Source organism: Chelonia mydas, chromosome 2 (genome assembly GCF_015237465.2).
Source record: "Chelonia mydas isolate rCheMyd1 chromosome 2, rCheMyd1.pri.v2, whole genome shotgun sequence".
In the NCBI taxonomy this organism is placed as follows: domain Eukaryota; kingdom Metazoa; phylum Chordata; order Testudines; family Cheloniidae; genus Chelonia; species Chelonia mydas.
This window is the reverse complement of record NC_057850.1, coordinates 10,291,138-10,308,035: the sequence shown is the minus strand read 5'-3', so window position 1 is coordinate 10,308,035 and position 16,898 is coordinate 10,291,138. Positions and strand designations below refer to the sequence as shown.

General features: G+C 39.2%; 1 protein-coding gene across 6 annotated transcripts in view; it reads right to left on the bottom strand.

Moving 5' to 3' along the window:
• The window catches only part of AGO2 (argonaute RISC catalytic component 2), a 113,606-nt gene that overhangs the window by 14,309 nt on the left and 82,399 nt on the right, over positions 1–16,898 (bottom strand). For all 6 annotated transcript variants that reach the window (XM_043539042.1, XM_043539041.1, XM_037891964.2 and 3 more), the window contains 5 exons: positions 11,620–11,710; positions 10,296–10,490; positions 9,317–9,451; positions 2,815–2,916; positions 562–761 (listed from right to left, as the gene is read on the bottom strand). In XM_043539042.1, coding sequence (XP_043394977.1) covers positions 562–761; positions 2,815–2,916; positions 9,317–9,451; positions 10,296–10,490; positions 11,620–11,710 — 723 coding nt within the window. The remainder of the gene's footprint in view (positions 1–561; positions 762–2,814; positions 2,917–9,316; positions 9,452–10,295; positions 10,491–11,619; positions 11,711–16,898) is intronic.

Below are 16,898 nucleotides of genomic sequence, written 5' to 3'. Positions count from 1 at the left end.
AGAAGTCCTATTTAATCTACCTCTCCTAAAATACATTATTTTATTTTCAAATAAAGCAACTCTTTTGAACATCACCTCGTCCTCTAAGCACCACAAATGGATCATCTGAGGAGCAAAATTGACTGGGAACTTGAAAAGGGGAATACAGTTTTGCTTTCCCTGATGGAGGTAAGGTGCTGCTGTTCAGAGCCACTGAATAAGAGAACCAATGTAAGGACCACTTTTGCAGCATTCCAGAGTTTAGGGTCAAAGAGAATCCACCACCAAAGGGGTACAAGATTCCTTCATTCCAGAAGTTGTTAACCCTTAAAGCATATTTTAATTTTTGAAAGACCATACAGGTAACACTATAAAAAAGGAAAAAAAAAAAGAAAAAAAGAAGCAGCATCTTCCTTCTATCTCACAGTTTTATTATAAACCTTCTTCTTCAGATGCTGTTATTCAGCAGAAACCAAGTTTACCCATGAACTGCTTAGAGAGAATGCCACAGAACCCAGATTTAAAAAGCCGCATACCTTCTTCCTGTTAAATTTTGTAGCACCTCATAACACTGTAACTCACCTATCATGTTCTTTATCCACCAGATGATACCTGGCTCTGAAGGCAACCAGGTGTGCATAGTATGCTGGTGCGGGGATTGAGACGGAACGAGTACAGCGTACATATGTATGACACAGCTGGTAGGTAAGAATTTGCAGTTCATCTGACGAGAAACGATTGTCATCCCAGAGGACATGGTAATGAGAAGGTCTGCTTGTTCCCTAAGGGCAGATCACAGAAGTCATTAAAAAGGCTTTTCAGAAGTTCTCAGTTTCCACATCTAGTAGAAAAAGAAAATGAAAACACTATATTTTAAGTATGTTACCTCTACTAAACCACATGCTATCAATCAAACTTGATTCTCTTACCCAACATCCTCCTGCTGGATGGACAGAGGACTATGCCCCACAGTCCAAGTTCTGGGGGGGCAGGTTCAAAATATAAATTAAGGACACTTAGGGGACTAAGCTATCCCTCCTGACATGTTTCATTTAGGTGTTATTCCCTTTAATGGAACATAAATCTGATGTATTTGCGTATGCATGCCCACCTGATAATGATAATGGTAATATGAAGTGCGAACTCTGTTCTGTCACACACTGAACACATGCATTTTTTGACAGGTGTAGAGAATGCGTGAAAGGTTGGCATGTGGCTGTTTGCATCTCCAACATTCACTGTGTGTTGCCACTCTCCCTTAAACGAAGGTTCTGGAGCACAGTAGTACCTATTTAATATCTTGCATTGGAAGAATCGCAAGGATAAAGAACTTGAAGGATCTTTCACATTAAGCCAGATATCCTTCCAGGTTTCTCTTGTGATAGGAAGGCTAAATTCTTTTCCCCATTTTATTTGAGACTGACATTGAGAGGGTAATGCAAAGCATTAAGCCACCTATAAATAATTCCTACCAAGTGACTTTTGTTTCCATATTTCTTAATACGTTGCTCTAGAGGTGAGAGAGTTGAAAAAGACCAATTGTCGCCTATCCTGCATGAAACCTTGAGCATAGCTGCTGAAAGAAAGAACTGTGAGACAGTGGTAGCTGATATTTGTTACACATGTAATTAAAGGAAGCCAGTCTATTATTCTGTATTATATCATTAATTTTTGTTAATCCTTTTTCTATGCAAATTGTCTTAAGCATGGAGTTAACCTGTGCCTCAGGATCAAGGCAATCTCACTGTAGCATGAGAAGACAATTAGTAAAATTGGATACTGTAATCATCTTAACGTGTTGGAGGATGCCCCATGCAGATGCAAAGACTGGATTTTTCTTAAGTGCATGGGTAACCTCTTAAGGTATATAAAAGGAAAGAGGGAACCAAATGGCATAGCTAAGCTTTTTTCAATTTCAAACCAGGCCGGTGTATATACAGAACTACTGGACAGGAACCACCTTACAATAGGATGCATTTGGAATGCTAGATAATATAGATACAAATCTGGCAACCCCCTACCTCCCATTGCCCAGGATTTTTAAAGTATCTTGTGTGACAAGCAAGGCTGTTTTTATCCCACATAAATTGCATGATAAGCCTATTTATTCAAGCAAGGAGCAACGGAGAGACCTTGAAAGGCAATAGGCTAATGATACAAGTCATTCTTCGGCAGATATTCATTCAGTCACCCACTACCTTGACTTAACTCCACCTCTGTGAGAGCTGTTGTACCTGGGCAACAGGGTTCCAGCCGTCAGTGCCCCACAATGCCTCACACAGTGAAGTCAGTGGAAGTGCTCCTGGTGAGGATGTGAACTACCGACAGAGTATAGCGTGGACATGAAACACCACTTTAATTACTGTGATGGCTGGACGTCGACTTAAGTAAACTTAATTTTGTAATGTAGACATGCCCCTAGTTTGTGTGTGCGTGCGCGTGTGTGTAAATAAAAGGATCTACAAAATTGTGGCTCTGATAAAAAAAAAAATCACTATCTGCTACATCTTGCAAGTGAATTCAACGCAAGAGAAATTTTTTCCCTTAAAATGTTTATTTGTACAGGTGTAAAAGTGAGATGCTTTTCAGACAAATAAGAGAACAAGGTACCTGCCCCCCAAAATTAACAATCTAAATAGATAACAAAACGTATGAAGCACAATAAGTGCATGACCTTTGAAATATAATATATGCCTTATTGGCCCCATTGAATTTAGGGTTGGGCATGGTTTGTTTTTTGGAGCTAATTTATTAACATTCTTCAGAGAAATGGAAAGGCATAATAGATAGCACCGACAAGAGTGAAAGGACATAATTAACACAATAAAAGCATACCTGAATACCAGCATGACTACAAAGGTAAAAGTCAAACTCTGATGGATGGGTGATTTTTGTGTCCACTGTAGTACCTGCTGGAATGTTTCCACTTTTTCCAACCTATGTAAACAAAATAAATCATAAAATACCATAAGGTATATGACAGTTTACTTAATTTTTTTCCTTCCATTGGACAATAAAAAGTATATTCAAGGAAACAAACACTAAAACTATAATATAAACAAGAATCCCAAAATATAAGTCTTTTTTTTTTAAAACAAAAAAAAAACCCCCAAAACCCCAAACACTAGGGACTAGAAAAAGTGACAATTTATTCAACCAGGAATCCTGAAGCGGGGCTGCCGCAATTCAGATACACCAGTAAAAAACATGAGTTACTCATTCCTTTCTTCGATCAGTCAAACTTCAATACTAATTGGTAAAATTTACAGAAAATTTCCTGCCATTGGCTGATCACCTCCCATTCTCATTTTAACATTCCAAGAGGGATTATTCCACTCTCTTGATGGAGCCTGAAGGAGAGAGAAAAGGAGGACTTGTGGCACCTTAGAGACTAACAAATTTATCTGAGCATAAGCTTTTGTGAGCGAAGTGAGCTGTAGCTCACAAAAGCTTATGCTCAAATAAATCTGTTAGTCTCTAAGGTGCCATAAGTCCTCCTTTTCTTTTTGCAGATACAGACTAACATGGCTGCTACTCTGAAACTTGAAGGAGAGAGGAAGATTGGAGGCAGGCCCCTTCCCTAAACTCAAGGTGTAATATTCAGATTTGTATGCAAACAACCCTTAATTTTTTGTCAATTCCCTAACTGGGATTGTGTCATCTATAAAGAAGTACACATATATATTAGTTCTGGGAGTCATTAATCTGATCCTACTACAGACTTCAAAGCAATGTAGTTCCAATAATGCATAAAAAGAGGCTGATATTAAGCCATAGAGAGGACTGATTCGGAGGCCTGAGTAGGGGTTTAGGAGCCAGGAAGTCCTAATTTCTAATACTGACTCCCTCTGTGACCTTGGGGAAATTTTGTTCTAATTTCTTCACTCTGAAAAGGACAACACAAGTTCTTACACAGAAATGAACTTCTATACGTATATAATAGGGGTGTAGACAGGGTTAGTTAAGATTTATAAAATATTTTGAAGATAAGAGATATTAACATGAACGCTGTGACGCTTTGAGTACGTGTAAATGAAATTCCATGTCTGTCATGTATAGACTTAAAAGAGGTGTCATTTCTCTGATGACAAGGGACTACGAAGGGAAATTTAGCTTCTTTATTACATGCAGACAACTACTTTGCTCTAGAAGCTCTATTTCGGCCTCCAAGCCATTTAAAGAAAAACACTAAGAAGTGATGAAAATAGCCATATTTAGGTTTTAAGCTAACACAAAGCTTGAAGGTAAGCTGCAAAGGTATTTTGAGTGTAGGGACTTTGGCTACACCTATACTACCACTTATGTCGGTATAACTTATGTCGCTCATGGGTGTGAACCCCCCCCCCCCCCGAGCTACATAAATTACACCGACAGCGCTATTTTGGCAGCAAAGCTTCTCCCGTTATGTAGCTACTGATGCTCGTTGGAGGTGGATTAATTATGTCGATGGGAGAGGTATTTCCTGTTGGCATTGAGGGGCTACACTAGAGATTTTACAGTGGCGCAGCTGCATGGGTACAGCTGCACTGCTATAAGCTGTCTAGTACAGACACAACCTTTACAAAGATGTGTAGACACATGGTTAATGGACACTTACCGCGGCAGTTTAATTTTTTTTCAAAAACCTCACACTTTTTTTTTTTTTTTTAAAATAAAAACAGAAATGAAGGTTTCTTTCTGAAGAAAAAGCCTGAGTGAGAGCCATTACCATCCCTCTGTGCCAAATCATGCACATGAACAACAGGGAGATCAGGAGAGGGAAAAGAACCATAGCCAATGCCAGCACAACTAGAAACTAGGGCTGTCGATTAATTGCAGTTAACTCAAAAATTTAACTGCGATTAAAAAAATGAATTGTGATTAACTGCACTGTTAAACAACGGAATACCAACTGAAATTTATTAACTACTTTTGGATGACAGGTTTCAGAGTAGCAGCTGTGTTAGTCTGTATTCGCGAAAAGAAAAGGAGTACTAGTGGCACCTTAGAGACTAACCAATTTATTTGAGCATAAGCTTTCGTGAGCTACAGCTCACTTCATCGGATGCATTCATTCATTCATCCGATGAAGTGAGCTGTAGCTCACGAAAGCTTATGCTCAAATAAATTGGTTAGTCTTTAAGGTGCCACTAGTACTCCTTTTCTTTTTGGATGTTTTCCTACATTTTCAAATATATTGATTTCTATTACAACACAGAATACAAAGTGTACAGTGCTTACTTTATATTATTTTTGATTGCAAATATTTGCACTGTAAAAATGATAAACAAAAGAAATAATATTTTTCAATTCACTTCATACAAGTACTGTGGTGCAATCTTTTTATTGTGAAAGTGTAACTTACAAATGTAGATTTTTTTTTGTTACATAACTGCACTCAAAAACTAAACAATGTAAAACTTTAGCGCCTACAAGTCCACTCAGTCCTACTTCTTGTTCAGCCAATTGCTAAGACAAACAAGTTTGCTTACATTTATGGGAGATACTGCTAACTGCTTCTTATTTACAATGTCACCTGAAAGTGAGAACAGGTGTTCGCATGGCACTTTTGTAGCTGGCGTTGCATGGTATTTACATGCCAGCTATGCAAAACATTCGTATGCCCCTTCATACTTCAGCCACCATTCCAGAGGACATGCTTCCATGCTGATGATGCTTGTTAAAAAAAAATGCGTTAATTAAATTTGTGCCTGAACTCCTTGGGGGAGAATTGTATGGCTCCTGTTCTGTTTTACCCACATTCTGCCATGTATTTCATATTTTAACAATCTCAGATGACGACCCAGCACATGTTCGTTTTAAGAACATTTTCACAGCAGATTTGACAAAACTCAAATAAGGTACCAATGTGAGATTTCTAAGGATAGATACAGCACTCGATCCAAGGTTTAAGAATCTGAAGTGCCTTCCAAAATCTCAGAAGGATGAGATGTGGAGAATGTCTTCAGATGTCTTAAAAGAGCAACACCGATGCGGAAACTACAGAACCTGAACCACCAAAAAAGAAAATCAACCTTCTGCTGGTGGGATCTGACTCAGATGATGAAAATGAACATGCATCGGTCCGCTCTGCTTTTGATCATTATTGAGCAGAACCTGTCAGCAGCATGGACACATCTTCTGGAATGGTGGCTGAAACATGAACAGACATATGACTCTGACACGTGCATCTGGCATGTAAATATCTTGCGATGCTGGCTACAACAGTGCCATGCAAATGCCTGTTCTCACTTTCAGGTGAGACTGTAAACAAGAAGCGGGCAGCATTAGCTCCTGCAAATTGTAACCAAACTTGTTTGTCTGAGCGATTGGCTGAAGTAGGACTGAGTGGACTTGTAGGTTCTAAAGTTTTACATTGTTTTATTTTTGAATGCAGTTATTTTTTTGTACATAATTCTACATTTGTAAGTTCAACTTTCATGATAAAGAGACTGCATTACAGTACTTGTATTAGGTTGTAATAAAAAATTAATATAAAATGAGCACTGTACTCTTTGTATTCTGCATTTTAATTGAAATCAGTATATTTGAAAATGTAGAAAACACCCAAAAATATTCAAATAAATGGTATTCTATTATTTTTTAAATATGCAATTAATCTTTTTAATCATGCAATTAATTGCTTGACAGCCCTACTAGAAACAGATAGTAAAAGACCAACACAAGCAAAGAAACAAAATATACAACTCAGTACGTTCCCAGCAACTGCAGTGTGATGGATAGGGCACGGAATTGGAACATGGGAAACCTGGGTTCTGTTCTCTGATCTGCCACTGACGTGCTGTGAGATTGTGGACAACTTACTTCTCTTGTAACCGTTTCTCCTCCCATCCTTTGTCTGTCTTCACTATTTTGATTGTAAGGTTTATGGGGAGGGACTGTCTCTTTCTAGGTGTTTATACAGTGACTTGTACAACAGGGCATCAATCTTGTTAGAGCCTCTAGGTACTACTGTAATATAAATAATAATAGGCATTTTTCTTTCCAATCTGCCTGGTTCAACAACTTATAAAATTTTCAATGGGATGCATGTCTATCCTGGTGCTGAATTTGTTGGTTTAGGGAGAAATGGTATATTCTATTGAGATGTTACGTGGGCTAATCTTGGGGTGACTGGATATTGGCGCTCCACAGTGCTTGTTATATTACATGAGCCCCACAGGCTTCTGACAATCTGAGGGAAGCTCAACCATGTCGATAGCGGACAGTGGTAAGGCAAGAGCTGGGAATGACAGTGATTGGGTTAGTTCCATGCTAAGATTTTGTTTACCTGAGCACGTCCTCAACATGTCTCATCTCCTCTCTTCACAGAATAAATGAGGAGACTCAGCAAGCTGCTGAGGGTAAAACCACTGTTTTTTCCTCTGGCACAACAGAGGCTCAGATTCCCAGCTTTAGGGTATTGGGGGGGGGGGGGGGGGGGGGCGCGTGTCTCTGTACCCTTTTCCTGAGAGCCCAAGAGAAGAGGTTGTGATCAAAAGGTGGCTCTAGCTGGGATGGTTTTCTACTTTTCTACCTTCTTTTACCCTCTAGTACCACTCCAGGAGGCAGGGAAGGAAGTTAAGGAAACTGCACTGGACAGCAGAAGCTCAGATTGCAGTTTAGGTAGGTCTATATACTAGTGATATTACTTTACCTTGCAAATGAAGGCTCCCAAGAAATTGAGAATAAAAGGCATGTCAGAAGTGTAAGTTTCAAGGGGCAGTCAAACAATTTAAAAAAAAATATCAGGAGGACAACAACACAGATGTTGCATTTGAAGGCTGTAATGAGAACTGTTTTTCTTTAAGTGACAAAGCCAAATAAAGGAAACACTGACCTCAGTCCAATTCAAGGGACAGATAAAACTTTAGCACAACAGCCTACAGACTGACATAGAAAGCTTTTCCCACCTTTACATATTTTTATGCAATTAATTGCTTGACAGCCCTACTAGAAACAGATAGTAAAAGACCAACACAAACAAAGAAACAAAATATACAACTCAGTATGTTCCCAGCAACTGTAGTGTGATGGATAGGGCACGGAACTTGAATGTGGGAAACCTGGGTTCTATTCCCTGATCTGCCATAGGGCCATTACCAATAGTGCTGTGCTACTGCCAAGCCCAGAAACGACAGCTTAGAGCACAAAGTAGCTATTTCGTCTTCCCTCCATGCTGGTAAAACAGCCTCAAGAAAGAGTTGAAAAAAAAAATTTTACTAAGGGGACTGGCCTTTTCACTGTTAAAAATTCATTGTTTGAAGAATAAAACCACCATCAGATCTCAATGGAGGAAAATGGAATAAGTAATGAGAAGTTCTTAAACACCAAAACCTATGTTTTAACACTTAAAACCTATGTTCCATGTTGGTGGCTCAGACCAGATTGTCTTTAAAAGGCTGCTGTTAGTACTTAAGAGCCCTTTTCAGTGCTCCTTATGCAGAAACAATTCCCACCAATATCAAATGGGAGTTTTGCCTCAGAAAGGAGTGCTGAATTGAGCCCAGAATAGTAAATTAGGACCAGATCTTGAAAACCCTTTCTGATATGAACAATTCTGATTAATACTGGTAATCTCACTGAAATGAATTAGGACTATTTGTGAATGGTTGCTCACTTGGGTAGGACTATGACCTTAATGCAGATCTCCCCCATTACAATGATCCCAAGTTTTACAAGAGGTAAGGTACATGTATAATCTAGGAATTTTGAGGAGCTGCACAACTAGGAATAGTGAAATTAAAGAAAAAAAAACGGAGTTGAGTATTAGGGAATCTTGACAATGATCTACTGGGCTGTAGAACAGTCTCCTAAGGAAAGGACATTGAGTGGGACATTTGAAACTCAGCTGGACAAAGCACCAAAAAAAAAAAAAAAAAAGGAACCAAAGGGAATAATTCTGCACTGATTGGGAAAGGAACTGACAGTTAACATACCTCTCTTCCATCTCTAATTCCATAATACTGAAATGTATTTATATATACAGTTGGAATAATGATTTTTCAGTATGCCACAGAAAATGTCTTTGAAATGTATTTGACAGTCCTTTCAACTGTGTTCCAATCTAAGAAAAAACTCCTTGCATTCTAATTTTTTTGTGTCAGGAATACATTGAGATGGGAATATCCACTGACATTGCGCAAAAATGAGTTTGCTGCTCTCCTCACCCCTACTATGTATCCCAAAGCAGACCAACTGTTAGACAAATGCAAATTTCTTCGAACACAAATATAATTTACTCATTAATCATAGATATTTTCAAAATTACCAATACTCAAATAGAAGGCAGTTTTAATACAGTTGTGTGGGGTATTCAGGCAATATGCCAAAACTTGAATGAATATTTAGAACATACCCGTTCATTTTTGTCTGTACAGAAGAGCCTGGTGTGATGCCTTTTCTGCACAACAATAAATGTAATTCCAGGCTGGTAGTCCTTTTCTAGTTTAATGCATGCTTCTCTGATAGCCAGCAGTTCATGGTGGAGAACCTAAGTCAGAAAGAAACACAACCGACAGAAAAATGTGATAAACAGGGTGCATTCAAAGTTAATAACATCCAGCAGATTATAAAAATAATTATACTGCTACTCATTAGCTATTTAGGGCTTGTGGAGAAAGACATGGAAGTTCATACAAAGTTGAGTATTAGAAAGAGGATTTGGCATATCCACAAAGACTGGGGAAAGAATGGGGTAAAGTCTAAGAACTGATTCAAATGAAGACAACAAGCATGGAGCTTACCAAATTTTATGAACTTTTTAATGCAATAAAGTGTGAAATTATTTTAAAAATACTCAGTAAATATTTTTAAAAAATTAAAGCAGAAAAACTATGTATATATCTGAAAAAATATACTAAAATACTTCATTAAAACATGAGGCTTCTGAGAAAGAAAAATAAATACAAAAAGATGTTTGCTAATTTTGTGTGGGGCAAGTGGAAAGACGTAATATATCAAAGTAGGATTTAGAAAAATGGGAGAAAATCAGAAATCTTATGTACTTTTTTTTTTTTTTAAAATTGTTATTAGACTGTGCACTCAAACTTCAATGTTAAACCCTTGATTTGGTCCCAGACATCAAATACACACCCAATTTTCAAAACTGAATGACATTAAAACATTTTCTTTTGTTGTGAAAGAATGTGCAATCCTTTTGTAAAAGGAGAAGTAGTAAGATCCTGAAAGCTGTGATGATACTTCTCCTACACTGCTTGGCCACTGCCTGAGACCTTTACAGAGGGGAAACCAGGTTTACTTCTTTTCATAATTCCAATTTAGCATACTGTATAATCAAAAGTCATGCAACAACTCATAAGTGTGAAGAATCTAACCTGTTGAAATTGCCCCTCAGAAACACCATCTCTGTAGAAAATAATGCGAGTTGGTTTAAATCTGGTTGATTTGTAGAACTGAATAAGCAGCTCCCTGACCATGGCAGCCAAGTCTTGGATGATTTCTTGACGATGCTGCTGGACACGCACAGTGGCGCAATATCGATTAGGGTGAGCATCCATGCTACCTACAACCTGTTTAAAAACAAACACACACACACACACACACACAACCCATGCTTAATACCAAGCCAATACAAAGGATCTTCTTTAAGGTTATTTTTTAAAAGAACACATTTAAAAACAAAGACTAATGATTCATTACCTCACTAAAAATGCTATAATCTATACAGTTCATAAAGAAAAGAGAAAATGCAGTCAAAATTATTGTGTGCATGGGAAAAGTTTTCAGTATTGAGCTTTGGGCTACCTGTGACTATATATAATGCTAAAACTGAAGAATTAATATTTTATTTGTGAAACAAATCTATGAACTTGTGTTCTGAAAAACTGAAGGAATTTTTAAAGCACAATCTTAACATAGACTTTAACTAGAAAAATATGTTTTCACAACTGGTTCAAAACATAGGTGTGCCCTGGATCCCCAACTAATCCTAGAGTCCCTGGTGGTCTTTGTGGCAAGGAATGCTGCCACCCCACCCCATCTGCACTTAGCTGGCCAATAACAATCATTCCTCTTGGATACAGACTTCACTGTTATCCACGTCTTTGTCACTTATAAACTGGATTAATCCAGTATATTAACCCTCCATAAAACCACTTGCAAGGTTCAGATAGCACTTAATGCAGCAGCTTGTCTGAATGCATCAGAATGATCATCGAGAGCTCACTACACCAACATTCTATAGACTTTATTCAGCATGGGACAACCAGTGCATTTCTGGGGGATTACTGCATAGTTTGTGTTCATTGTAAGACAATTCACCACAGCCTCGTAATGAACCACAAAAAGTACAAGGTCTCCAAAATACACTGTGTAGAGTGTCTCAGTACTATTATAATATACGTATTATATTATGTAGATATGGGGGGTTGCTACCCATGTTTTTTGACATTACAGTCAAAACTCCATTTTTGTGCAATGTTTGAGTTATTGTATAAATTAGTGTTACCTCACAAATATCTGAGTAATTATTACCACAAATAAACTCTCCAAAAGAAGTTTCATTAGACTATGTAGTAAAATACTATTTAATACCATAGTGTAGGATAACAGTATCCTTCACAACCTCTGTAAAAAACAAACAACTAAATTTAAACAGCAAAAGAAACCCCCTTTGAATGATTACCACTGTTTACTCACTGCAGCAATGGAAGGCTTTTTTCCGTCTCCAGCTGGTGGATGAGTTACATCTGCACCCAGGAATATGACAGGCTGCTGAAATACCGGAGGCCTAATGAAAAGAAAGTGAAAGTGATAGCTAGCATTTATAGAATGCTTTTCCAATATTAACTAATTAATCCTCAACACACCTGTGACATAGACAAGTACTATCCTCTTTCACACCTAATTGTTAAGTATTTGTATTGCAGCAGCAGCAAAGATCCTGATCAGAGTTCCATTGTGCTAGGTGAGGAACACACACATACTGAGAGGTTTCAGAGTACAGCCGTGTTAGTCTGTATTCGCAAAAAGAAAAAGGAGTACTTGTGGCACCTTAGAGACTAACCGATTTATTTGAGCATAAGCTTTCGTGAGCTACAGCTCACTTCACCGGATGCATACTGTGGAAAATATAGAAGATGTTTTTTATTCACACAAACCATGAAAAAATGGGTGTTTATCACTACAAAAGGTTTTCTCTCCCCCCACCCCACTCTCCTGCTGGTATAAGCTATTACCAGCAGGAGAGTGGGGTGGGGGGAGAGAAAACCTTTTGTAGTGATAAACACCCATTTTTTCATGGTTTGTGTGAATAAAAAACATCTTCTATATTTTCCACAGTATGCATCCGGTGAAGTGAGCTGTAGCTCTCGAAAGCTTATGCTCAAATAAATCGGTTAGTCTCTAAGGTGCCACAAGTACTCCTTTTCTTTTTATACATACTGAGGAAGACACAAAGAGCTTGCAATCTACTTTAATGGGGAAACACAGAAAGTTGTAAATTGTATTTCTCACAATGTATAGCATCTGAAAAAAACGTGCCCAATTCCACAATGCGTACCTTAAGTATACCAAAATATTTTTTAAAAAAAAATCTGAGTTTTCTGTCTGTTTTATAAAAAGACGACAAAGTCCCAGAGCTTTAGCTATTTCTCAGGGATGCTTCAAAGTAACTTTTATTGAAGTACCTCTCCATCAATTGTGTTGTGAGTTTTTGGCTAAATCTGGTCAGTCTGAAAGCTGACATTCTAAGAAGCGACAGAGGAAGTACACTGAAACACCAGGCTAGATGTTGTAAATTTCAACTCACCCTCTCCCAACAAGACACTTTATTTTAAAGGGAGTTTTTGTTTTTTTATCAGAAGGGTGGTGGGCGGGGGCACAGAGGAGAGTCACTGTGTAGACTTGGCAGCTAATTTTCAAAATTAAGTGTCTCAGTATTTCAAAGGCGAAGAGCACTTTGTGTCCCTCTTTCAGAAGAAATGCTTGGACAATGTCATTTTAAAACTAATAATTGAGAATAATTTTTTCTTTTACTGGCTGAAATAACAGTAAATGACAATCGATTAAAACAATTCTATGATCAACAAAAAAAAACCCACTTATTTAGAATGTCAATATCTAACACCAGACATGTTTTGGTGTGAATGTTTTTTTGTCTGTCTACTTAGTTCTATTTTCATGAGAGAACAGTTTATGGAATGAAAAGTAGGAATCGTATCTCTCTGAACGTCAATGTTTCAAGTTGGTGGGTTTGGATGCGAGGAAAGAGCATGTCACTTAGTGAAGTTAAAATGTTGCCAGTGCTAAAGCCCAACTTTTGAGGAGAAAATGGTTACTAATCCACTGTTGTACTTTGCACGTCCACTGCACTTCAGGTGTGCGTGCGCCCACTACACTAGTGTCAGAGATTTTTCTGTCAGCTGTACCCATTGGGATGGCATGCACATGTACTCTCTGCCACATGTACTGCTGCATGATGGCATAAAAGAGTGTAACCGCCCCAGTCCCCTGCAGTTCTTTCTGATCAGAGAGACTTTGATATAGAGGGGAGGGAGGGTGGGTTGTGGACTGGATATGTGCCACACATCTCAAAGAATTACCATTACAGAATGGGTTAACAACTGTTTCTTCTTTGAATGAGTGCAAATGTCCCTTCCACTTCGGGTGACTCACAGGCAGTTCAGCCCAGGGGTGGGACTGGAGGCAGGTAAATAATGGTTCAAAGACCACATGTCCAAATCTGGCATCATCTCTAGACTTCAGGAGATGGCACAGTGAAAAGCTTAAGTATGTACTCAAGACCAGCTGCAGCTCTACAAAAGTTCAGTATAGGCACCCAAACCAGAAAGGCTGCATGTGATCTTGTTGAATGTGCTGATCGGTGGAGTTTACAGGAGGAAATCCATAACGAGATTCCTTTCATCCTGTCTGCACCTGCCACGAACAGTTGGAAGGATGACCTAAATGGTTTCGTCCCATCCATTCCAGTGTCCATTGTGTGTAACCTCTCCTCATCTTTATGAGTATGAGGCTTAGGGCAGGTCTACACTACAGCTGGGATCAGTGCTCTGAGATCAATCCACCGGCAGTCGATTTAGCAGGTCTAGTGAAGACAACAAACCTCTCTCCAGTCGACCCTTGTACTCTACCCCCAATGAGAAGAGCAAGGTAAGTCAATGGGAGTTTCTCCTGTTGACCACCCGCGGTAACTCAACCTAAGATACATTGACTCCAGCTACGTTATTCAGAACTGGACATAATACTCCAGTTGAGGCCTAATCAGCATGGAGTAAAGTGGAAGAATTACTTCACATGTCTTGCTAGCAACACTCCTGCTAATACAGCCCAGAATGTTTGCTTTTTTTTTGGTGACAGTGTTACACTGTTGACTCATATTTAGCTTGTGATCCACTATGACCACCAGATCCCTTTCTCCAATACTCCTTCCTAGACAGTCATTTCCCATTTGTATGTGTGCAACCAATTGTTCCTTCCTAAGTGGAGCACATTGCATTTGTCCTTATTAAATTTCATCCTATTTTCTTCACACCATTTTTCCAGTTTGTCGAGATCATTTTGAATTTTAATCCTATCCTCCAAAGCACTTGAAACCCTCCCAGCTTGGTATTGTCTGCACACTTTATAAATGTACTCTCTATGCCACTACCTAAATCACTGATGAAGATGCTGAACAGAACCAGACCTGATTCCCGCGGGACCCCACTCGACATGCCCTTCCAGCTTGATTGTGAACCACTGAGAACTACTCTCTGGGAACAGTTTTCCAACCAGTTATGCACCCACCTTATAGTAGCTCTATCTAGCCTTACTAAAGTTAAGATATACCACATATACCACTTCCCCCCATCCACAAGGCTTGTTACTCTGTCAAAGAAAGCTATTAGGTTGGTTTGAAATGATTTGTTCTAGACAAATCCATGCTGACTGTTACTTACCACCTTATTATCTTCTAGGTGTTTGCAAATTGACTGCTTAATTATTTGCGTCATTATCTTTTTGGGTACTGAAGTTAAGCTACCTGGTCTGTAGGATGTATTTTATCAGGCCCTGGTCACTTGAAGACATCTAACTTGTCTAAGTAATTTTTAATTTGTTCTTTTCCTATTTTAGTCTCAGATCCTACCCCATTTTCACTGGCATTCACTTGTTAGATGTCCAATCGCTACTAACCTTTTTGACGAAAACTGAAACAAAAAAGTCATTTAGCACTACTGCCATTTCCACATTTTCTGCAAACCCCGATGTAGGAGGTGGACTGAGATTACAGCCCATTCCCAACTCCGGGGCTGGAGTAGCAGCCAAGAAGAAATTGCAATGTGAATTCCTCTCCCACAAATACCCCACCTGTCATTGAGTAACGGGTGTACTCTGTTCTAGCTCTTCCCTTCCCTTCTAGATTGGTCCTGGTGTCAAATCATAAAAAGAATGATAACAGTGGTACTGCAGTGGAAAGGACATCTTCGTCTTTGGGAGAGGAGAGTAAACATCCAACGACTAGAATCTTCAGGCTATGACATTTGTCATTGGTCTGCTGTGAAAAAACGTGTCGGTCCCTCAAAAGGAAGATCTTAAATGCTGTGCTGGACCTCGAGGATGCCCTGATGACTGGAACCATGAACATCTATGTATTGCAATGGATAATGCTGTGGCTCTGGCAGCATCCAGTGCAGCCTGAACCAAGGCCCTGGCTACCAACCTTCCTTTATCCAATTCTGTGAGAAACAATTGTCTCACCTCCTTTGGCAACTTGTCTGTAAATTGTAAAACACTGTCCCAGAGGGAGAAAAGAATGGTTGCTAACTTTACATAACTGTTGTTCTTCAAGATGTGTTGCACATGACCATTCTACTGTACGTGTGTCTGTGCCTCAAGCACAGTCGCCGGGAATTTTTCCCCTCAGTGGTACCTGTCAGGGTGGCTCAAGTGCTCATAACGCTGGTATAAAGCATCCAGATGATCCCACGCCCCCTCAGTTCCTTCTTTCTGGCCAGCTCCGACACAGAGAGGTAGGAGAAACAACAAGAAGTACCAGCGGCACCTTAGAGACTAACAAATTTATCTGGGCACAAGCTTTTGTGGACTAAAACCCACTTCATCAGATGCATGGAATGGAAAATACAGTAGGTATATATGCATATATATGAAAAAAAATATATATATATATATATATATATCTTCCTACTGTATTTTAGCAGTGGCATTCTCTCTCTTTCTCTCTCTCCAGAGTGTCCATTCCATGACCCGCGCGCTCTCTCTCTCTCTCGAGAGAGAGCGAGTGTGGGTCATGGAATGGACACGTGCAACACATCTCAAAAGAACAGCAGTTAAGGAAGGTCAGTAACCGTTTTCCCTTTGAGTGATTGCACATGTGCATTCCACTGTAGGTGACTCCCAAGCAGTTGCATAGGTGGTGGGATCGGAGATCATGGACACACTGACTGCAAAACAGCTTGACCAAATTTGGCATCATCCCTGGTCTGTTGCATTATGGCGTAAAGGGAAGCAAACATGTGCACCAAACATGTGCACCGAGTTGCTGCTCTGAAAATGTCCTGAATAGGGATCTGCACTAGGAATGCCACTACTAAAGGTTGTGACCTTGTGGAATGTGCAGTCAGGTTAGCTCGTGGCAGAACACCCACCTGACCATAACACGTGAATACATGATGTGATCCAGGACAAAATTCTCTGAGTAGAGATGGGGAGACCCTTCTGTGATGTTATCTGATTAAAATATGACCATGTAGATCATTGTTGCTACCACTGTTATATAATTGCAAAGAATCTTGTACAAAGTATGTCAAGTAAGGTGTCTATGGAAAGGTTAGGATTTGCTGAATCTGATTATGCTATTTGCATGCACTTACCATTTTTGTATCTGAAGTTATGAATATTAACTATGTATCTGTATTTCAAAAGTTTGCTCCTGTGGCACTTAGCCAGCACACTGTGAA